Consider the following 23,543-nt stretch of genomic DNA (forward strand, 5'->3'; position numbering starts at 1 on the left):
AACGATGGAATTTAGCATTGATTATCAATTCAAATTTTCAAAGCGAGAAACTAAAGTTAAATTTGGCTTCCTCAATTGCTTTTGTTATTTCTTGAATACAATGAATAAAATTCACACTGGGACACTCTTGTGCTATTCAAATCAGTCATAAAAATGAATAAATGTTACTCATCTTGCTATTAAGTTATTTCAGCTAGCAAATGTCATTTGATGATGACAATGATGTATGTCAATTGATCAGATGTCATGCTGATGAATTAACACTTGTGTTTATTATTAATTGCTGATCAATAGTCATGTTATTGTTGAAGGATTGAAGAATTTGTGGATATAATGGAAATAAAAGTATTCATTGATCTATCTTGCAACTGGTGACACAGATGTCTCACATTTTTCAATGTCATGCGGAAGTAAATAGACAACTATTGATGAGTATCAGTATAAATGCAGTCCCTGACACCGGATAGGAAGTGTGCAATTTGATCTTACTGAGTTGTGAGCAGCATTACCATGCAACGTAGTACACTTTTGTGTTTTCTGTCGATTGTGACAGTTGCTCTCGGTGCATCTATTTCTGAACAGGTGAGAGAGTTATTTTATGTTACATAAAAAAAGGTCTTTATTCCTTTTTTATCATCACGATGAATTTTTTTAGAATAAATCAATTTTTTAAAATAAATAACTCTTATCTTTAGGTTGCCCAAGGCATTGGCAATGCACTTCCAGCTATTCCAGGAGTGAATGAACCAATTAATGGAGTGAGAATATTCCCTCGTGATGTTGAAGATCAAAATAATTTTATAAGGGACTTTATTAAAGGATTTCAAGACGCTATTAGAGGCTTTAGTCGTAGTTCTAGTGAAGAAAGCAGCGAAGAAAGAGTTCCATCTTTTTTTCCAAGCATAAATCGTCCACCAAGACGACCTTCATTTGGATTTGGTGGTAATCGTCCAGGATTTCCAGGAGCTCGTCCACCTCCACCACCTCCATTTGGACCTGGCAGCCGCCCTCCTCCTCCAGTTGGACCTGGTAATCGTCCACCTCCAGTAGGACCAGGTCAACGACCTCCTCCTCCTCCTCCAGTTGGACCTGATAGTCGTCCACCAAGACCCAATAATACTACTTCATCAAACTCATCCATTCCTCAACAACCTAATCCATCTAATTCATCAATCCCTCAACAACCTAGCCCATCAAACTCATCAGTTCCTCAACAACCTAGCCCATCAAACTCATCAGTTCCTCAACAACCTAGCCCATCAAACTCATCAGTTCCTCAGCAACCTAGCTCATCAAACTCATCAGTCCCTGAACAACTTAGTCCATCAAATTCCTCTACACAATCGAACTCAACTCGTTTCCCAAGAGCTTCAGCTCCTTTTATCCCAGGGTTCCCTGCTATTCCCGACGCTGATCAGTTGGTTCCTCAACTACCAAACCGTGAAGGTTCCAATGTTCAAGTGCCACCAATCAGAGAACCAAGAGCTCTATCAGATTCCACATCAAATTTGGTAAATGATGCTTTAGATGAAGCTAGAAGACGTGTAGAAAATGCTCTTGGGATCACTGGGAATCTTGTCGATGGACTCCAAACAGCTATTCAACAAGCTTTTGACAGTCAGGATCCTACTGGTGCCATACGCACTATTGTTAACACTGTCCTAAATGCTTACCTAGATGTCGCACTCAATTGTCCCATGATTGTCGTTGGCGTTCGTGTGGTCCAGGAAGGCATCAGGTTGGCAGGTGAAGTCGCTGCATCAGCTCGCAATGTTATCTTCGGAAATTAGAAATTATTAGCACCTGGGAAGCAGATTAATTACCAAAGAACAAACCACTTTAAATTATATCAAACTTGCTAATTAATTATATGGAATTATTTTAAGGAACTTGAATAAATTAACATGAGATAATAATCATCAGCTTTATTTATTTATTTAGAACTCTTTCTATCTTAGTGAATTTATGTGATTGGTTTAGAGGTGAGATTGGAGAAGAAAATGATAAGAATAGCTGAGAATTTAGAAATAGAAGAGCAAAATAAGCAAAAAACATCGTGACATTTTTGTATTGCTATGATAGTGCTATATTTCAGTAGTAAAATACATTTTCGTTGAAAGTGTCGACGTGGAAGAGCCTCCAGCTGTCGTGTGTAATATTCCACGTGATGTCTCATCCCTACATTTCCATACATAAATTTTCGTCCGGGTGAAAGTGGCTCTCTGCAAGGCTAGTCAACGCCTCAAGGTACGTGCACTATCAACTTTTCTCAGCTGTGATGTAGACAAGCATGATGATACCAATGTTTCCAATCATTTTCATCCAGACTCTAATAGCTTTAATTAAAAACTAAAAATTGTCTTCACTTGGAATAATGATAACCACCACTGATATTAATTGTTTCAGCATTGATGTAGGGGTTTTCAATGATACATTGGACCATGTGTGCTATTTCTTCAGGCTTCGCCAACCTCTTTGGTGATAAATTGACACTATTCATCAACTGGTCAATAGCTTCTTGAGGATATCCAGCTAGCAGAGAATCAAGAATTATTATTAGCTAGGATTGGATGAATTTAGAGAGAACCTACCTAGCATTGGAGTAGCAGTGAACCCTGGACACAAGCAGACAACTCTGATGCCTTTGGTGGCAAAACATCTAGCAAGAGGTAGTGTCATTCCTTTAACAGCTGCTTTGCTTATCGCGTAAGCACACATATCTTCCCGCGGATCTGTCGCCATAATACTGGCGATGTTGATAATAACGCCGCGTTGCTGATTCTCGTCAGGCACATTCGTAGCCATCATGCCTGCTGCTAAACGTGACACGTTGAATGTCCCAAGGGCATTCACGTCCATCACCCTCTTGTAGATCTCTAGAGGACATGCTTTGCTCGCTTCGAAGTCATATGGGACACCCCATTCGACAATGCCAGCACAATTCACCACCACATTTATCCCACCAAATCGTCGTTTCGCTTCATCCAGTGCTAGAGTCACATCTTCTTCTGATGTAACCTTTAGAAAATTTATTTATTATGTCGGGTTTATTATTCTCTTTTAAGTCATTTGCTGGAGTAGGATGATAAGTCTTACATCAGCTTTGATAAAAATTACGTTGCCTCCCAGATTGCATGCTAACTCTTCACCTACTTCATTGATGTCAATGATGATTGCTTTCCCTCCTTGTTGGGCTATTTTTTCCACGATTGCTTTGCCTATTCCTGAACTTCCACCTGTTACAAAGGCTACAGATCCCTGAAAACCCTCATTTTATTTATTTAAAACACTAAAATTCCAATAAATAATGTTTTTAATCAAAAATCCAATAAAACTGGTTTTATTTTTTTTCTCTGCTTCTAGTGATCAAAAATTGATGGTGTGGGTAAGTTAAAGATCGGAAATTTCCCGCTCTACATGATGCAATTATTAGTTTGATCGAAAAAAAATTATTTCCCTACAAAAATGAATCAAAACAGTTAGCAAGATCTCCAAATGATGTCATTGATGAAGAGCAAGATATATTTAATGATTAAAAAATATCCTAAGGATAAAATATTGATTACCTGATTATTGCAATCCATTAGTAATAAATATTCAAAAGATACTTATATGTCAGACAAAACCAGGAATGAAATAATGGAGCACAAGAGCAAAAGTGTAGGTAGACTTGCGTGTATTGCGCAAGACTAGATAATCGATAGCCTTGATTGCACATAAAAGGTTTCATTCATAGCACGAATAGAGAGATGACATTTATTGTTAATTATCAATCCAACTAACCTAGACCAGTCAGACGAAAAATCATCAAGAATTGTTGATGAATCTTCTAGCATTTTAATTGAAAATATTCCAACATTTCTAGAAGTAATTTGTTTTATGAAATGATGAGAAGCAAACAACTAGACAGATACCATCATTCACTTACACGACACGCACGTCTACACGTCTGAATAATCTAATTTTATGCGATTAACTGTGACGTTGCTACCTATAATGCTTGTAAATTGAGGGAATTATGTTGACGTCTGACCCAACGTAGAGGCTACCGATTAACATACACATTACCTGGACATAGAACTCGTCCTGGAATTTGCATTAGATCTTGTCGAACGTGTTGGATTGTAACCCCTAGAGAACATTTTACATGTCCCCTCTATTTAAATGACTATCAAGTTGATGCTAAAAAAAAAAAAGAAAAACTAATTATTGTGCTACCAACTGGAACTTGATACAATGATTTTTGTAGTGACAGTTGAAACTGAGAGTTGTAAAAATAAATGAGTTAGCAATTTGATGATATAAAAAAGTAAAATAAGAGAATACACAATAATGAAGTGTTGGAGATGAGACACTTGTCATCACCATCAAATAATAAGGTGACACAACCCTTAACGTACAAAATCAACTGCCTCAATAGCAAGTGAACGTAACAATGAACTTGCAGGCATTGTAAAAGAGATTGGACTTAAAAGACACACCTGTCTCACATTTTACTTCCTTTTCATTGTAGAAACGGCACGAGTTTTCCACTCGAAAGGAGTCAACTACAATTTCCGAGTAGAAAAAGCTGTTTCAACTGGTTTTGACATGTAAGCGTTATAAAATACAAAAGCTTTCTCAGATGGGGAATTTTTTTTATTATTAATTATTTTTGATGAATGTTATTCATTGGGAATCAGTTGACATTATATGGAATACACACAATAAGCTCTACGATTGAGAAAAGAAAATTATTTCCTAGAGGAATTTCTTTTTTTCGAGCTTTTTCGGTCTTTAGTAATCATTATTTCTCATTTGAGAGCTTTAGAATAATTTTTTTCAGTGATAAAGCTTTCGAAAAATGTTGTTTGTCATCAGATATGACTGGTGAATAAATAAACGGAGCTTTTTTTGGAGAAAAAATTTTTTTTTTCTATGATTTATTTAGTGATGGGGAAACTAGAAAATGGTTTTAAATAATTTTTTACAAGCTTACAATTTTTTTGAGCTTTCTAATATTCAGGAATTATTAATTTTTCATCCATGAGCTTTTAAAAATGATTTCCAAACAAAGCTTCCTGGAAATTTCTGTGATTATCAGGCATTATTGTAAATTGAGCTTTTTTGAGCTAAAAAAAAATTTTCAAAATTTATTTTAGATGTAATAGAGGGATAAGAATATTTTTTGAACAATTTCCTGAGAGCTTTAAAAATTCTTTTAGTTATAGAAAAAGCTTTCGACACATCTCTTAGTAATAGGTATAATGTGAGTGAATGTAAGCTGAGCTTTTTTGGGGTTAAAAAATTTTACTAATTTTTGGAAAGCACTGTGAAGATAAGAAAGCATTTTTAGATGATTTTGGAAGCTCTACATAGTTTTATCACTTTTTAACACTTAATAAAAATTGTTTTTCATTCAAGAGCTTTTAAAAAATGTTTTTTTTTAAAAAAAAAGCTCTGAAATTTTTTTTTCCGTATAAAGTTTAATAACGTTATGTATCAACGTGTGTAAACTGAGCTTTTATGATTCAAAAATTTTTTAAAATTCATTTAAATGTCATAAAGGTATCAGAGTTTTTTTAAACGACTTTTTGAGAGCTTTAAAATTTTGTTCTTGAGCTTTTCAGCATCAAAAAATCATTATTTTTCATCCTAAAATTTTGAAAGAATTTTTTATCATCAAAAAAGCTTTCAAAAAATCTTTTTAGTGTCAAGCACGATCATAGGAGACGTAAACCGAGCTTTTTTGGAAAAAATTTTTTTTGCTTCATTTTTATCAAATGCGATGAAGACATGAGAGTATTCTTAGACAAGTTTTTGAGAGCTTTCAAATTTTGTTCTTGAGCTTTTCAGCATCAAAAAATCATTATTTTTCATCCTAAAATTTTGAAAGAATTTTTTATCATCAAAAAAGCTTTCAAAAAATCTTTTTAGTGTCAAGCACGATCATAGGAGACGTAAACCGAGCTTTTTTGGAAAAAATTTTTTTTGCTTCATTTTTATCAAATGCGATGAAGACATGAGAGTATTCTTAGACAAGTTTTTGAGAGCTTTTTTGATTAAAAAAAAGAGACTGTCAACAAATAATACCGGAATAATAATTTCATTTTTAATTTCTCCTTGCAATGCAGCGATGTAAAGCTAAAATATCAAACAAACGAGTTTATTTTACAGCTGAGGAAGCAGAAATATACTAAAAAGACAAGCGAGTGTGAAAAGAGAAGAGAAAGCGTCCCTTTGGTGAAATATAGAGTCGCAGAGGTCGGACGCCACGTAAATTGCATACCCGATTGCGGTCGACTGAAGAGTAGCACCCTCTCTTCAGTGTCCCTCGGTCCTCTAGTAGCCTCTGGGCAACTTCCCCCTTGGACCCCTTATCATGCGTGCTAGCACCAAACTGGATCTAACAAGCCAGCAACCACATCTGGGTTCGGTTTGCTACGGACTGTCACCTCTAGAGACCAACGTTACTACCAACGCACTCAACTATTCTTCCTGTGTTATCTATAGAGCTTCTACTCGGCTTCTCAGTTTTCGTTGTCATTGTCTCGCAGCTACGTTTTTCTAACGAGCCCCCTGTTCACAGCTAACTTTATGTCGCTTTGTAAAAGGGTCAGTGATGTCGATGGAGAAGTGAATTTTGTGGTTTGGAAAAGAGTTCCCTATTAAAATGGTTTAATTGGAATTAAAAAAGGTCGTGTGGTTAGAAAGAATTGAATGGAAAATTATGCAAATTTCGTTTCTAATGACTCTTTTTTTTCTTTTAGAAGATACTGCTTTGCTTCAATACCTTGGAGATGACCCTTTGAAAGTAGAATTAAAGAAACAATTACTTTTTTGGTTGAGAAAATTAATTGTTAATTAGTTTTAAATAATTATCTCGTTGACTTGTACTACTTGGAAAGTTTAGTTGATCTTTGAACAGCTAAAGCTGGGCGAAAAATCATCGAATCTTCATCAGTCAGAGCTCATTTTGAAGAGAAAATATTAAACTTCAAATGCATTTTCTTAGTTTTTATAAAAAAAAATTTTTGTGGGGCTGGAAAATATTTTTAGACTGCCTGGGACATGACGAAAAGCTAATGAGCTTTTTACTTATTATCTAAATGATTGTAGTTTATTGGAAAATTATCGAATCTTGTTCAATCTTAGTGCATTTTGAAGCTTGCAAGCTCTAGTTTTGAAATCCATCATTAAAAAAATTCATAGTTATCTCTATTATTGTAAAAAAAAAAATGTTGAAACCAAAAATAAGACAGCTTGTGAGCTTTTGTTGTTTTAAATCAACTTTAAAATATTTTTAAAGCTCAAAAAATTTTTTTTACATAAAAACCAAGTATTGGAAATTAAAGTTCGGTTCTTACTCTTTAAAATGAGATATGATTGATCGAAATTCGTCTATTTTTGACTACACTACAGTCTTTTAAAAATACAATAAAGTCCAAACCTTTGTAATTTTCTTTCTCATTAATTTTCCCAATGTTTATTTAACTCTCTTATCTAATTGCATGCTAGGTTTTGATGTCAGATAATATAATTTTTGAATAAAGCAACAGATGCAATTTAAATTAGAGACATGCATGATATGATCGGCAACGACAAAGTCATACTTTTAATGCTCTAGGGAGTCTGGGATCAAGTTCTCCTCTTGCACTCTGTAACTATTCTTCAAAGGGATTGTAATTCTCTCGAGTTAATGATATTTACTTGCATGTCGATCAATTAACTACTGGTAAGGTATCAATTTTTGGTTCAAGAGCTCGGATAATGACTGAATTATGACTTGATAGTGATTGAGATTTAAATACTTAATCTAAAAAATATATTTCTTTTAAAAATATCAAATGAATCCTTTTTAACCGTTCAATAGACGTGAGGAATGATGTGGGAATGAAGAAGAATGTAAAAAGAACATATGCTATCCAATCACGGCTTCGCTAACTGCACATGTGCTCGAGATAATATAAAGGGATGGGGAAGACTTGACGCCTCAATCAAGGTTGAGGATTCTTTAAAATTTTAAGTGGGGAAGGGGTAGTCTGATGTTGGCTTCATAGGGGTGTTTTAAAAACCTCAGAATGTAAGCTAAAAGATAAGATTTACATATTGGATAAAAAAAATTGATTTCATCCTTGAAGTAACCAAAATATAAAGAATGTCGCATTTTTAAAGAAGTTGCTGAGTATTTCGACGATTTTAAAGGTGGAACTAATTTTTTCAAATCAATCAGTGAATTTTATCTTATAGCTGATAGCTTGAGGTTTTTAAAACACTTCTAAAAAAGATTTTTAGACCGTTTGTTCCAGAGTTACGGTGATTTAAAGTTAGGGGGATGATGATTTTTAATGTGTATCTAGTTTTACCGGTTTTTAAGGGTGTTAACGTGAATATTTTTTAGCTGTGCCCTAATTCCGCATTTTTACGCATCAAGACGAAGAGAATGAGCCCTCGATCATCAAAATCGAAGTACTTTTATTTTTTGGCCGGTGCAAATTCAGAGTAAGGGTAAAAAATCATCCATCTTCTGACTTCTTACCTCCATAACTTTCGTACAAAGCTTCGAATAATGATTTTGAGGAGGTATTTAAAAAGTTCAGAATCTTAGCTAAACATTCATATCCATAAAAAATGTTTAAAATAATTCCTTTACCCTCAAAATTGCCAAAACATTTGGCAAACTCCTAAAAAAATGTGACTTTTTTTTATATTTTAGCGATTTTAACGGTGATAGAAATTTTTTACACGTTTTTCATGGATATATATCTGTAGCTTAGATTCTAAAGTTTCTAAAACGTCCCTAAAAACGATGATTGGACTGTCCGTTCATGAGTTATGAGGGTTTAAAGTGAAGGGGATGATGATTCGTAATTTGTATCCAGTTTTACCCCTTTTTAAGTGTGTTAAAGTGAATTTTCTTGGGCTGAGCCTCGATTCCGCATTTCTACGCATCAAGACGAAGAGAATGAGCCCTCGATCATCAAAATCGAAGTACTTTTATTTTTTGGCCGAAAAAAATGAAAAGGGGTACCACTTGCCATTTTTTGGGGTCGAAAAATCAAAGTTGTCCAATTTTCAAGTTTAACCACTCATTCTCTTCGTCTCAATGCCTAGAAATACGGAATTAGGTCAAACATTCCAAAAAAAAAATTTTTATGCCCTTAAAATCGCTCAGAACTAACGAACATGATGAAAAACCGAAAAGTCATTCTCCCTTAGTCCTTTAACCCCTACAACTTTCAAAGAATGAGTCGAATAATCATCTCAAAGGGGTGTTTAAAAGAGGTCCTCAAATCTGCTATGAACTTCAACTCTTATACTTTAAAAAAAATTTATTTCGCTTCCAAAAAAACCCAAAAATTTCATCATCATACCACTATTAATAAAAATACATTAATACTAAAGAACATAAGTTTATTGACTGATGTTTAATCAAATTATCAGCCCATCATCAACTCACAATCAGCTCTAAATAAATACACTGATAGAAGAGATTTATAGGTGTTAAAAAACGATTTTTAATTATTTAAATCAATGGTTTTTGACTGTTAATAAATATTTTGATATTCATCATTTTCTTGACTAACATATTAATTCCCCCAAGCCAGGATAAATACTAATACATGTTTTATGTTGGCTTGTACTTTGACCGCGGATGTAGCGAGAGTGTTGTCATTTACGTGTAGCAACAGCTACTATCATAGCACAGAACTCAAGCTTCCAGGAAACACTGTTACGCAGAATAATAACATTAAATTACGTGGTTTCACATTGCAACCACTTAGTCAGAAAGGGTTGGAGCTTTACGAAATTAATTTCTCATACTAATGTGAATTGACATCATTCACAAAATTAAAAGACGCTGTCTTAAACCATACGGGAAACCCGGGGAAAAATTTTTCGATCTAATTTGATCTGTATTATGAGACTGACAAATAAAGATAAATTTTGATCTAAAGATATCTAAAAATAGATAATTATATCAACATATATAAAGTTACATCGAAGTAGATTTAATAACATAAACTTTTATTTCTATCTATTTAGATCTAAAAAGATCTGTTTATATTTTTTTTTATTTTTAAATATACGTTTTGAGATTCTTAATATCAAGTTGAAATAAGAAAAAAACGATGTTCATTTTATTTGGTATGTTAAACAAATATTTATTACAGCAAAAAAAAATACATTGGTTAATAATATCTAAAAAGATCAAAAATTCTATTATTCCCGGGAAAAAATAAAATAGATCTACACAGATTCAAATTTTCGTCATTTTTTAGATCTAATTTGATCTACTCATATCTAAACGACCAAAGAAAATTTGATCTAAGTAAATCTATATAAATAGGGATCTAGATAAATCTATATGAATCGCTAAAATCTTCATACATCTATATAAATAGTGATCTAGATAAATCTATATGGATCGCTAAAATCTTTACACATCTATATAAATAATGATCTACATAAATCTGTATAGATTACTAGAATCTACATAAATCTATATAGATCACTAAAATCTAGAGAAATCTATATAAATAGTGACCTACATGAATCTATATAAATAGTGATCTACACGAATCTATATAGATCACTAAAATCTGTATAAATCTATATAAATAGTAATCTACATAAATCTATATAAATAGTGATCTATGTAAATCTAAATAAATAGTGATCTACATAAATCTATGTAGATCACTAAAATCTCTGTAAATCGGTATAAATAGTGATCTACACAAATCTATATAGATCACTTAAATCTATAGAAATCTATATGAATAGCGATCTAGTGAGATCACTGTATATCTACACGAATTACTGTATGTCTATGAAGATCTCCATTGATCTCGATGATAAAAAAAAATTTAACACATCTACAGAAATCACAGCAGATCTAAAACGATCAAACCAGACGTACACAGAACAAAATAGATCTAATTGTGCCAAAAAATAGATCTCAGTAGAGCAATGTAGATCTATTTTATTTTTTCCCGGGATGTTAAACAAATATTTATTGTAGCAAGAGAATGCAAAGTCTAATAATATCTAAATAGATCAAATTATATCCATTAAAGTATAAATAAATCTAAAAAGATCAAAACTTCTATTATTGTATCTTACATTTTATATCTCTAGATAAAAAGATTAGTCGAAAAATATCTTAGTAGATCTTATTATATCTATGTAAGTATATTAAGATCTAAAAAGATCAAAATTTATCTTATTTAATCTGAAGTCATATATTTCTGGATTTTTTATTATGTCTAATAATATCTATTTAGAGATAATTATATCTAAAAGTCTCATAATACGTATCTTTTTTAATATAATTATGTCTAATTATATCTAATTGTGTCTAATAATATCTAAAATTCCCGAGATAAGATATATTACTCGATAAAAAAAAACTACTTTACAATCATTCAGAATAAATTAAAAAAAAAAATTTCAATAATGAGATATCATCAATTTTTCATTAAACAAATATTTTCAGTGATCAAATAACTATCAACTTCATCAATAAATGAGTAAGTTCTAAATATAGTCATCACATAAGTACGTTTATAAATAAAAAATACATTCATTACTTGGAATAACAATTTTTGAAGTGAAACTTTTTATGGGACCCTACACTTGTTGTGAGATTGAGAGTCAACTCGTCGAGCTGACGAAATATGTTGGGCTATTTGTCCTTTTCTAATTGTCTATTGCTCGACCATGGAGTGAGAGAGATAGAAGAAGTGTACGAAGATCCATATAAAAAAGAGACGCCGAGAATAGTTGCCAGGCATAAGAAGAGAATTTTTATTAATTATTAATGATAATTATTACTAAATATTATCAACAAAATTATTAATTATTGTTAACTAATAATTATTTGCTTTAAATAGCAAATTTCACTTCAAACGTCGTTAGTTTTTGACTGAAAAAGACTTTTTTTTAACTTCACATAAAGGCTGGGTTTTTCTAACCTCAAATTACTTCAAATTTTTATCGCCAAAGTGTGCATTTTTTATTTGTTTTTTTTGCTTAAAAAATATTTAGGATTATTTAGAAAAGTGGTATACACATCGGAAAACGAAGATTTATAGTACAAGTGTAATAATAATCGTAGAAAAAATAATTTTCCAGTGAAAGGCTCATGACAAGTGCATCCGCCATGACACCTCGAAATTCAATAAGGCCGATTGTTGGAATTCGTAATTTTGTCATATCTTTACGCTTTGAGATATTTGAAAGCATATTTAACTAGAAGGTTTAGAAACAGGTGTACATACGTGCAAATGTACGTACGTATATCAGGTTTTTTTTCATTTTCTCGAGAACGAATGAAGATATCGACTCCGGAGGAATTTCATTTGAAAGATAATACAATGAAGAACATCTGAATGTAGTTTAAACAAATTCTGTCTAACGATTCTTTTTTTATAACAAATAAACTGTAAAATAAATAAAATAAAAAGCAATTAAGAGTCACTTTTATTTATTATGTGATCAGAATTGTTAAAAAATTGGACCAATATTGATAAAATATTGTTTTTAATGACTTCATACGTCCTATAACAATTGCATATTGTTTATAACAAATTAAAATTATTATAAACAATTAAAAAATTTGAAAAAAAATATTTTTATAAAATTGTAATAAAAAAATGATTATAAATAGTTACTGGGCATATGTAGTTGGTCCCGTAGGCCCAAAATGCAGGCCCATTGTTTATCATTTTAATTCATGGAAGTTTTTGCTTTAGAAAATAAATTAGAATAAATTGACGCAATGACTAATAAATTAGCACTTAATTATATTAACACGAACAATATTTGCATTCGAAAAAAAAATATGTCATACCAAAAAGTTAACAGTCTGGTATTCTAAGCATTATTCAATGACTAATGCAAACAATAAAAACACATTTTAATATATTAATATAAAATGTTATCATAGAACCTAATGGATCTTCCGATAGTTAAATAATAAGTATTATAATAAATTCTAGCTCAAATATAACAAATATATTTTTCTACTAGATCAACAGATGTATTAAAAATGGTGAAAAATATGTCTAACAATTAATACGAATGCTGTATTTATAGATTATTGATAAGACCTTTACTACGACTATGGCTTACGTGACGAAAATGAAACATTGTCTCAGAATATTACAAATGTACATTACATTAACTTCTTACAGACTTAATCCCAAGACTTCTAGTATTTTTTTTTATCTCTCATTATTTTTCATTTCATTCATTGTTAGTTCTGTGGCTATTTAAGTGTGAAACATCATGATAAGATTCAGTAAATTATCAGTGTGGTTTAATTTATTCTTCTTTTCAACGATTTCAATTACTGTTTTAACTTTCCAAGAAATTCCAGGCTATACTTATGTCAAAACTGGTGATCCTGATGTTCATCTACAAGGTAAGTCTTATATTTTTCACTTTAATTAACATTAATTATTAATTCTTCAACACTTGAACTCATTTTTAAAATTATTTTTACTATTTTTTTTAATCACTTGAAATAATTATTTTGATGATTAGAATTTTTTTTTTAGAGATATTCTAATGGAGAGTAAAGTGTTTAGCAGACTCTAAGAAAAAATTAATTTAACTAGAACTTATTATCGAAATGTTTCTTAACTGATTACAGATTATACTTATGTACGTTTAACGTTTCTACGAGGTCACGTTGTCGGTGAACAATATTTGAACAAAAAAGGTGATTGTAGTGCCACATGCTCTGACTATAATCACACTAGGTATTATAATCATCCAGATAATTCATCATTGAAACAAACAATCATCTGTAATGGACATATTTATCGGTGTAGAGAAATACATCATTTTTCTACATTTCAGACTATGGTAGTATTCATTTATTATCTTTCTATAGCAGTGATGATTTTTTTTCGTAATATTTTTAAATAAAAGTGAAAATTATTTAGAAAATTTAAGTTGAAAAGTGAAAATATTTTAATTTAAAAACTAATACAAAATTAATTCAATACAATCGAAAATTAAATTATTGAAATTACTAATTGACGAACAATGAATAATTGAATGAAGTTCAGAAATTTTAGAATAATTTAGTATTTAATTGTTGGGAAATAGGGTACTAAATAATATTTTAGGATTAATATTTCAATCAATGGAAAATTTTTATTTTAATTAGGACTATAGGAAGGTAATTTAAGTAAAAGGAAGGCGGGACTGTTTTTTATTAATTGGCTTAAATATTTTCAATATTTTCACAATTTCATGCTTCTATAAAATCTTAACAGTCACGCCAAGTTTTTGGTTGTTATGTTTATTGTGTCATTGAACGCACTAAATTTTTTTTCAAAAAAAAAACCGAAGAAAATAATTCATTTTATATATTGTTGATTTGTAGATTTAAATAATTGGCGTTTAATGATTTTAGGACTTTTTGTAATTTCATCATTGTCGTTATTTATGTTTGGCGCACATTTTTGTACAGCCCAGAAGGAGGGGGCTGTTTTTGATGAGATTTCACCATTTTTTGTACATATCAACTGAAAAGGAATATTAAAAAAAAATAAATCTGTTCAGAAAATATTTTAATTATTTGTATATTCGCGCTCGAGCAAAATTAACTTGTTACCAACTTCATAATCTGTTAGTGAAAGAACTTCATAGCAATCAAAAACTCTGATCACCAACTTGATAAAAAAAACGTATGATTGCTCCATGAATAAACTCTCATTTTACTCAATTTTTGCGCAACGAAATTTTTTCAATTTCGTATATTATGAATGAAGCAATGATAATATTTCATCGTATGCTTGATCGAAAGTCAACGATCGCTTTCCGAGCAAATTCTTAATTCCAACCCATGTTTATGTTATAATAAGAAAAAAATTTTTAATTTCAAAATTCTAACCTGCAAAAATCATCTTATAATTTTTATAGAGACACGGTAGTGCCTCGTCGTGACGTAAGGGCTAGATGGCGGCGATTTATGCTTGGCGCACGAGACACTACCGTATCTCTTGATTCAAGTAAAGCTAAAAAAGTCAAATATTGTTATTAACAATTAAATATTGTTATTAAAAAAAAAAAAATACAATAGATTGAAACAGCAGATCCGATTTGAACGGAACATTTTAGACATGTAGAGGGGGTTGTTGGGAAGGCTGTAGGCTACTTTTTGTTTATATATATTGTTTATAAAAATTGAAATCATCATAAACAATTTAAAATGGGATCTGTGTAATATATTCGAATTCTTCCAACGGAATATTTTTTCTTTTACTGAAAAAGAATTACTTAGTGAGTAACATGAAAAAAAACCAACTCTTTCTATTTATGCCAATTGAATTTGTTATAAACAATTGAAAATGAGGTCTAACAATGAAATCCGAATTTTTTTTTATCACATATCGTATAGTCAGCAGAAATAATGTTGTAAAGAGTCAGGATTATGTTGTGAAACATATGATGTGTTTATAATAATTATATTAATTATAAACAATAAGAAATAAAGTTTATCAATAGGAATCGAATGTTTTTCTTCAAAAATCGTTTAATTAGCCTAAATTATGATTCAAACGCTCACATTGCATTCGGAAAGAAAAAATATAATTTATACTTAAATTTTTTTATAACCTCGAAAAATTAGAATTTTATTGTTAGACTCTATTGTTAATTATTTACAACAAAGGCAATTGTTATAAATAAATAATATATTACTGTTAATACCAGCTAAACAGTATCTATGCAGACGAAGTCATGGATAAAAATTAGTATTGAATAATATTTTTTATGACATCTAATAATTAATCATCAATATCTAACTATTACTGTACTTCAGTATAATTCTTTTTTTTTAATTTAATTATCCTAAACATTGCGAGACAATATTATTTTTAATGGCATTCAATTAATTTGTTATTATAATTCTTCAATTTAAACAGAGGATTGACAATCAACTGTACGAGTTTGTTTACAACAAAGAGATTAATGAGTACGAGTTTAGAAAATCAGACGACCACTTAGCCCACTTTTATTGGACGAAGAATCATCGATTTGCCATGCATGATACGCTGTATGACTCTAGTCATTGTCAGATGTGCAAGTGCTATTGTGATGACGTTTACAACCGGCTCTCAGTGCGTGCGTTCTGCCAGGACTTGGTCTCATCAAACACAGAGCTAGGATAGTAAGTATTATCTTATTAAAAAATTAATTGATAAATTATTCATCAATTATTACTATTATCAATCATCCTGTCTTTGATCAGTGTCATCACTGGACTCAGATTCGCTATGAAGAATCGTGTGATTCTCATAGAAATCCAGCAGGGGAAATTAGTAAGAGGAAATATTGATCAGAATACAATACATTGGAAGACTCGAGACAAGTGTGAATATCATGGATATTTGACTTATGATCATCGTTCGATACAATTAGATGATGTGTTTGTGCCTCCTGGTGAAGTTATCACAGGTAAGAATATATTTTATTTTACAGTTGATTTATAGAATGATTGGATCTTGATGAATCACAGCTTATGAACCTTTTTTCATTCATCAAACATCAAGAGATCATCAATAAGCTTTTGCTAGTAGCATGGTCTATTTGCAAGACAACATTCTTCAAAGGCATTACAAAATCTTTTGATTATCTTATGGAAGAACTGCAGACATCATCGACAGCACCATGGGTGTCTGTTTCCGCATTTACGTACGGATCTTGCGACAGAATATTACGGCAGGATCTAACTCTAAACCTTGCTGTAGATTTAAGGAAGAAGCTGGCGAAAAAATTAGCAGACCATCAGCAGAAATATGAAAGGCATCATTTCTTCAGCTGATTTTTTTGATTGAGTTACAGGAATGTATGGAAGAAGTCAATACCTTTGATATTTCTGTTGAAAATCTGCTGATTTCTTTGATGCCAGTTTCTGCATCAAATCTGCTGCAAGATTTCGAGTTGGATCTTGCAATAATGTCCTGTCGTAAGATCCATATGTAAATGCGGAAACAGACACCTACGGTGCTGCTGCAGAGTCAGACATTCTGCACAAGATCATTACGCAAGATTTTTAGCAGACTTTTAAAAGCCAGCTACTACACGGAGAAAAAATGCCAATAGAAAATATTGGAAACTCCAAGAAAAATTACCGTGCAGCACGGTAAACTGGACGCAAGATGTCACTCTTATATAATCTATCGGTCAGCAATAGAAAAATTATTGTGCTGGCACGGTAAATTTTACTAACCTAACCTCTAATTATTATTTAATTTGAATATAAAAATTATTTTTCCAACAATAAATTTTATTAACATTATTTACAAATTTTCTTTTATATTTCAGCTGTAATTTTATAATAATAATAGTAATATTAATAATATTAAAAAAATAATGGTAAAGTATGACCGCTTTTACGACGCACGTGTACAAATGTGGATGAGCATGCGTTAAATCTTTGTCAACACAAAGCTGTATGATAATTTTAAAAAATTTTTTCAAGTTTTCTGTAATATATCCATCAATTCTATAGATATTTTAAATTGAACAATTGAATTAGATTCGCCAATCAATTTCGAGAAAAAAGTCCCGACTCACGGAACTCTCTGCCGATTATTAATAATTTAATTTTAATTGTAAAATATGGGCCTTCAATCGCCTGTGTGCTTGGAGTGAGAGAGAAAGTGAAATTTTCCCGTGCTGCAATAGAAAAATTCTAGGACAACAAGTAAAATGTATGTTTTATCCTCGAATTTTTCTTCAAAATTCTATCAATTATTCGTTGTCCAAAAAAATTACCGTGCTGAACAATGAAAATTATTAGCTGCACTACAATTTTTCTAGTGAAACTTATAATTTTTTTATTTAAATCTTTATAAAAATCACCAAACTGACAAAATGCATCCAGTTTATATTGCTGGACTATAATTTTTATTTTGCATTTTTCTCCGTGTAGAAGTGATTCATGAAGATTCGATCATTCTTTATAAGATTATTGAATTAAGATTCACTTTCTTGATGAACATTTTTCTAGCTGTTACATGGGATAGATATGATCGTCCAACAAATAAACTAGGACATAAGATTGGTAGACTTTCTTTATCAGTACGGGGAACACTTCTAGATGATTACGGAAATCTGATGCCTGAACATTGGACTGCATATCACAAATTCTACGTACGAAGGTATATAATGCATATTAAACAATTGATAAACATTTTTATTACACTATTTTTATTTTCATGAGTGCTAGGAGTCATCTTAAAGTTAATCGAGTAGACATCCCAACATCTGTGACAACTAAAGGCCAAGAAATAGGTGGACCTAATAAATATTATATCAAATTCCGACCAACAGATTGGTTTAAAGACTTTGCCCAACATGTTGTGCCTTTCATTGATCTTCAGGAAGTGGTCACTTATCCTCCAAAACCGTTATCGGGTATTGGAGTTTATTACAGAGCTACTGAAGGCTTTGGTGGATTTCTAGCATTCAAAGTTATGTTTAATAAGACACTGAATTATTATTTTATGCATTAGATCTAGTAGTGTTAGTTGTAAATTAATTTATTCATGTACTTGTCTTATTGAAAAATAGATTTTTTTTACATTTTTCAATTTTTTCATCATTATTTCAGGCCTTTTTGATAAAATCATTTCTTGTTAAGTATTTAAAAATAATTATTTATTCAAATCAACACTAAAAAAAAAAAAAATAAAATAATGTCTCCATGACTTTTTAAGAAGAAGATTTTCGTCAAGTTATGATTCATGAACGATTCAATTGTTCAAAGTGCTCTAGTAGACAAACCGTGATAGCTAGAGCAAAAATATGGAGCTTAAATTAAAGATTGAATTCTTAGCTACAATTTTTGTTCAAACTTTTTTTTTGTATCTCTAATAGTTTCGGAGATATGTGAAATTAAATAGTCGTTCTTCATACTTGCAAAACCAAGTGGAGTAAAAAAAACGATGCGCAGTCAAGTTGCGCAGTAGTTCAAATTTTTGGCGCGTTTTTTAAACGACTTTAAATAAACTAATGCATTAATCATTACAACCAAGTCGTTTTAACAATATAAATTATTAATAAAAACAATTATTTATCATTTAAATTTGTTTCTGTTGATGAAAATAAATAAAAACATGCTAAGTTGAATTTAATAATTTTTTTCAAGGGATATTTGATGCTATAATAGGTATAGAAAATGTCCTGTTATAGAAATGTAATTAAGGGGATGTTATCTATAAGAAAAAAAATAGAATTAAGGTTCTTATATCCTTTGTATTGATTCTTATAGCTGATTATCTATATAAAAATTGATCAACATAGCAGGACCAGCTGTCAATTTGTTCAAAGGCTGCCGAAAGGCATCAAAAGGGTATTCTTTAAGCTCTCAATTACAAAAGGGGTGTTTTAAATCGACCCTCTCATCCCATCTACACATTTGACAACAAATCTGTCATCTAGGAATAGAATTAAGTAGTACACTGTCATAAAAGCCACAATCATCCCCTGTTATATCTCTAGTAACATGAGAGGGGGTTGCAACCCCAGTCCCATCTGTTCTTTTTTCTGCACAAATTCGCAATTTTTCCAACAAAATATTAATTATTTCTCCATCGATCTCCAACATCCTAGACCTTTGATTGATTACTACCTAGTTTGAAGGTTGAGTCGTATTTTTAAACAATCAATCGATAAACCAAGGACTCTTAGAGGTGTCCAAGGAATTTTTATCAAGAAAAATATTCATCTCAGAGTTAATAAACCCAAGACCAAAGACGCCGGACGCTAGGGTTAACAATGAGGTCATCATAGATATCAAGCTTCGCAGCGAATCGACAATTTATGCTTACGAAACGATGCGATAAGCGGATGCCAACAGTGTAATGGGTCTGAGGACCATAAGCACCTAGTTCTATTGAAGATTTGCATGACAATATCCTCTTGTCATTATTACTACAGTCCAATCAAATGTTCCACATACGATGTTTGGTCTTGATTCACTGCTCAAGTGGTCTTTTGTTCATTTTACTTCTGATTGTCATCATCATATTATCACAAATAATACTCCAAGACCGGTAATTACATCATTCATCCCTCCACCAGGTCTATAAGACTCCTTCGCAACCTGGACCATTCTTGCACTTTTTTAATTTACTACATTTCTGATTATATTATTTAATTACTTAGTAAGTTATTCAAACAATTATTGAAGGCAAACTGCATTGGTTGGGTCAGGACAGAGAAAATAGACGTACATAGAAGTTCAATGCTGTGTTCGGTTTAGGGATCACCCCAGGCCACCCTAACCCCGTTAAACTCCTACCTGGCTCCATAAAAACCCATACTAAATTTTTTGAACACATCGGCCCATTTGAAATAAACTTGTATTCACATCTCTCTTCTCTGGTCACGGCAACAGATAGTTAGAAAAACAGTCGATAGATGGGGTGGTTTGTTATCTAGATATTTAGATAAAATTAATATAAAGGAGTAAAGTTTAATATCACTGCTAATATAGCTGTAAAAAGTATCTAGATAATTGAATGACGATATCTGAGATAGTTGCTTTACAAAGATACTTTTCGTAGCTATTTTAAATATTGTCTATCAAGTATTGTTAAGAAAGTAGACCAATAACATTATACAATTTTAGCAGCGAGTATTTTTTATGATTCTAAATAGCGTTCGTATCTGTTAGAATAAGAGAATAATTATCTAGGTGAGTTATCTGAGAGTGGACCACGCAAGTGTATGTATAGTATAAGTGAGGAAAATGTTTGGATGCCTGGACAGTTAGTCTTAGGACAGCCTTCAAATTATGTAAAATTGTTATCTATCATTTTTTTAATCTCAATAAACGTTCTATTACATTGAGTTGTCTCCACATATTACTTTAAGATAACAACAGTATCAGATGACGTTAACACTATAATCTGACGATCAAAGATGAGGTTATGAACTCGTGACGTCACAAGTCACTCTTTAGTGATGTAAATAGCTATTATAGTTATCCAGCATTGCTCAGCAATATTTTTTTCAGTCTCGAATGATAGAAGAGTAAATAAATGATCCTAGAATTCATTATTATTTAAAAAAAATAAATACATTGATGATGATATTAGAATGTTGTAATGATTTCCAAAACTCATTGTAGTTAAAAGAGAAAAATTAAAAAGCCTTTAAAAAATTTTGTACTCAACTGAGTGACAATAGAACGGGTATATTTAGGCAGAGACAAAAGCTTATTCGAAAGGGAGATGAGTCGACGTGTTCTGGCACGAACAACCCTATTACTGTCGACAGAAATACGGCTGTTACTACTTTCGTGAATTCCATGTTATTTTGTCTCTCTCTGGGAGAAGAAAAAGCCGGAAACGAGATGTCACACGAAAAAACTTGTGTCCAATTATGCAATAGTTGAAATTGAAAGAAAATTATTCAGCTTTATTTCGTGAAAAATGCAAGAAAATACGTGGATGGAACACAATAAAGTTATCAACGTCATAATTACGTTGGAGTAAATTAAACGATTCCAACGAATCGGTGAAAAAGAAAAGTTAATTGGTGAAATGAAGTAAAAGTTAACTCACCAAGCAATTTGTCGTAGGATTATTCGAAGCGATTGGTATAACTATGCATGGATATCAGGATAGTCTAGGTGAACCAAGCGTGTCGATTAGCATGCCAGGGTGTCGAGATAAGCGGCCTAGCCATGACGATATAGTCATGGACGATCAGAACCTCAATACCACCACCATCCTACTGATAATCTAAACCCATTGTCTCCTGTCCTTTAGTTATACAATTGACCTCCAATTGCTACGAGTTTTATCTCTTTTACTCGATAGTACCAAGCCATCCAAAAGTGATCACCTGGAACAGAAAAAAAAAATATCAAAAATTTATGTGACTATAAATTGCTGATACCTCTAACATACATCACAACATGCATCACAATCCAACGTGATCTGACATTTTTCATCTATGTAAAAGAAAGTAGGTCGTGTGAGAAAAAATCCATTGCCAATGGTTTGATGGCTTTTAACAATTGCTAGTTTATTTGCATTTCTCTTATGCTCTGATGCATTTTTGGAATACTTTGGAAAATTTTTCGCATTTTAAGTCCTTCATTGACCCATTTTGATGTTGAAAAAATATTTTTCTTTTTTTTTCTCCAACAATTATTAATCATTTTTACGCTCAGTTTGAATAATTTTCTGCAAAAACTGTTCTACTTTTGGTTTGTTTTCAATATTTTTTTTCATGTTTATTATTTACAGTACTCTGATGAACTTTTATTCAGATTAAAATGGTCGAGTAATTGATTATTCATGAGTAAAAAGCAGAATAATATTTATTAGTTTATTTATTGATGTACCTTTTAATTTTTATCAACCTTTTGCTGTTGTTTTTCTGGTACATTAGCTTATCTGGGTTCAAGAAATTTTATTTTGCATCCAGCAACCAAACTAAGCATCAACTGCTACCTAAAGTTCATCAAGCAATCTGTTGTAAAGGTGTTCAAAAGATAGCTTCCAATGCTTTCAAGTTGTTACTCTAGATGTTAAAGGATGTTTACGACAGAAAAGTATCAGTACAGAAGATAGCTTATAGGTTAACATCTGATGCTATTAAGACTATTGTCATCATTGATCCATCATTAATTACCCTAGCTAGCATGGATTCAGTAAAAATGTACTTAAAGAGTCAGTAAAATTAAGTGGTGAATCTAGGAGACATTTACTGATGTCCAGTGAAAGTATATTTTTCAAAATATACATAAAAATGACTAATTTTGATTATAAATACTTTTTATTTATTAGATATGAACCACAAACGTGTTTTATTTATTATATTAAAAATAGTTTTGAGGTTAAGTCATAATAATAAATAATGAAATTGTTATAAAATGTATTGTGGAGGATCTGAGCAATTACTGTAGTAATAATATGAAACTTAAAAGCTTTGATTGAATGAAAAAACAGTTTTAGAATAATATTCATATATAATAAACAATTTTAATTTCATTGATAATAAAGAATAAAATGTATTACTTACCAATTACAATTAATTCGCACTTCAATCCATGCTAACCCCAGATAGATAAATATGACGATCAAACAACACTAGCGAACTTCTAATCGGTGGCGAAAAATGGAATTAATGTTACTGCGTAGTTGGTAAAATGACGGAAAACTACTGAGTCTTCGGTAAATTTGTAGTTTACTGAAAACCACTAGTAACTTTTAACTTCTCATATTGAAGAAAGTAACTAATAATAATAAATTTAAAAATATTGATTGAAATCAGATAGAATTGGAATCAAATAATGAATTAATTTTCCACCTGGAAATTTCTTTTTCCCCAAAAAGGTTAAATTTATTTTCCAAACTGGTTATATTAAACTTGGTGCCTGTGCTTCAACAGAGTATAAATGAAGCGGGATGTGACGGGGTTGTTAGTAAGCATAAGCGTAGGAAGGTCGTAGGGAAACAAAAGAAAATGAAGAAAACTCATTCTTACTCTAGCAGAGCACACATACTCACACACCCACAAGA

General features: G+C 31.2%; 3 protein-coding genes across 3 annotated transcripts; 2 read left to right on the top strand and 1 right to left on the bottom strand.

The window, feature by feature from the left end:
• The first annotated feature begins 446 nt into the window (after nt 1-446).
• LOC118073793 (wiskott-Aldrich syndrome protein homolog 1-like) lies at nt 447-1,822 on the top strand. The gene is made up of 2 exons (XM_035094499.1): nt 447-582; nt 696-1,822. The coding sequence occupies exons 1-2, from the start codon at nt 511-513 to the stop codon at nt 1,788-1,790; spliced, it is 1,167 nt and encodes a 388-aa protein (XP_034950390.1). The 5' UTR covers nt 447-510; the 3' UTR covers nt 1,791-1,822.
• Nucleotides 1,823-1,977: 155 nt separating this feature from the next.
• On the bottom strand, nt 1,978-3,676 carry LOC118073789 (3-hydroxyacyl-CoA dehydrogenase type-2-like). The gene is made up of 4 exons (XM_035094497.1): nt 3,567-3,676; nt 3,097-3,258; nt 2,592-3,018; nt 1,978-2,532 (listed from the first exon to the last, which is right to left on the bottom strand). The coding sequence occupies exons 1-4, from the start codon at nt 3,582-3,584 to the stop codon at nt 2,363-2,365; spliced, it is 777 nt and encodes a 258-aa protein (XP_034950388.1). The 5' UTR covers nt 3,585-3,676; the 3' UTR covers nt 1,978-2,362.
• A 9,596-nt stretch (nt 3,677-13,272) lies between these two features.
• LOC118073813 (uncharacterized) lies at nt 13,273-18,518 on the top strand. Its single transcript, XM_035094530.1, has 6 exons — nt 13,273-13,408; nt 13,640-13,854; nt 15,924-16,168; nt 16,250-16,455; nt 18,014-18,164; nt 18,233-18,518. Exons 1-6 carry the CDS (start codon nt 13,273-13,275, stop codon nt 18,516-18,518), a joined length of 1,239 nt encoding a protein of 412 aa, XP_034950421.1.
• Nucleotides 18,519-23,543: the final 5,025 nt, after the last annotated feature.

The sequence above is a fragment of the Chelonus insularis genome, unplaced genomic scaffold, assembly GCF_013357705.1.
Source record: "Chelonus insularis isolate UGA/USDA-ARS -01 unplaced genomic scaffold, ASM1335770v1 scaffold_367_pilon, whole genome shotgun sequence".
Lineage (NCBI taxonomy): Eukaryota > Metazoa > Arthropoda > Insecta > Hymenoptera > Braconidae > Chelonus > Chelonus insularis.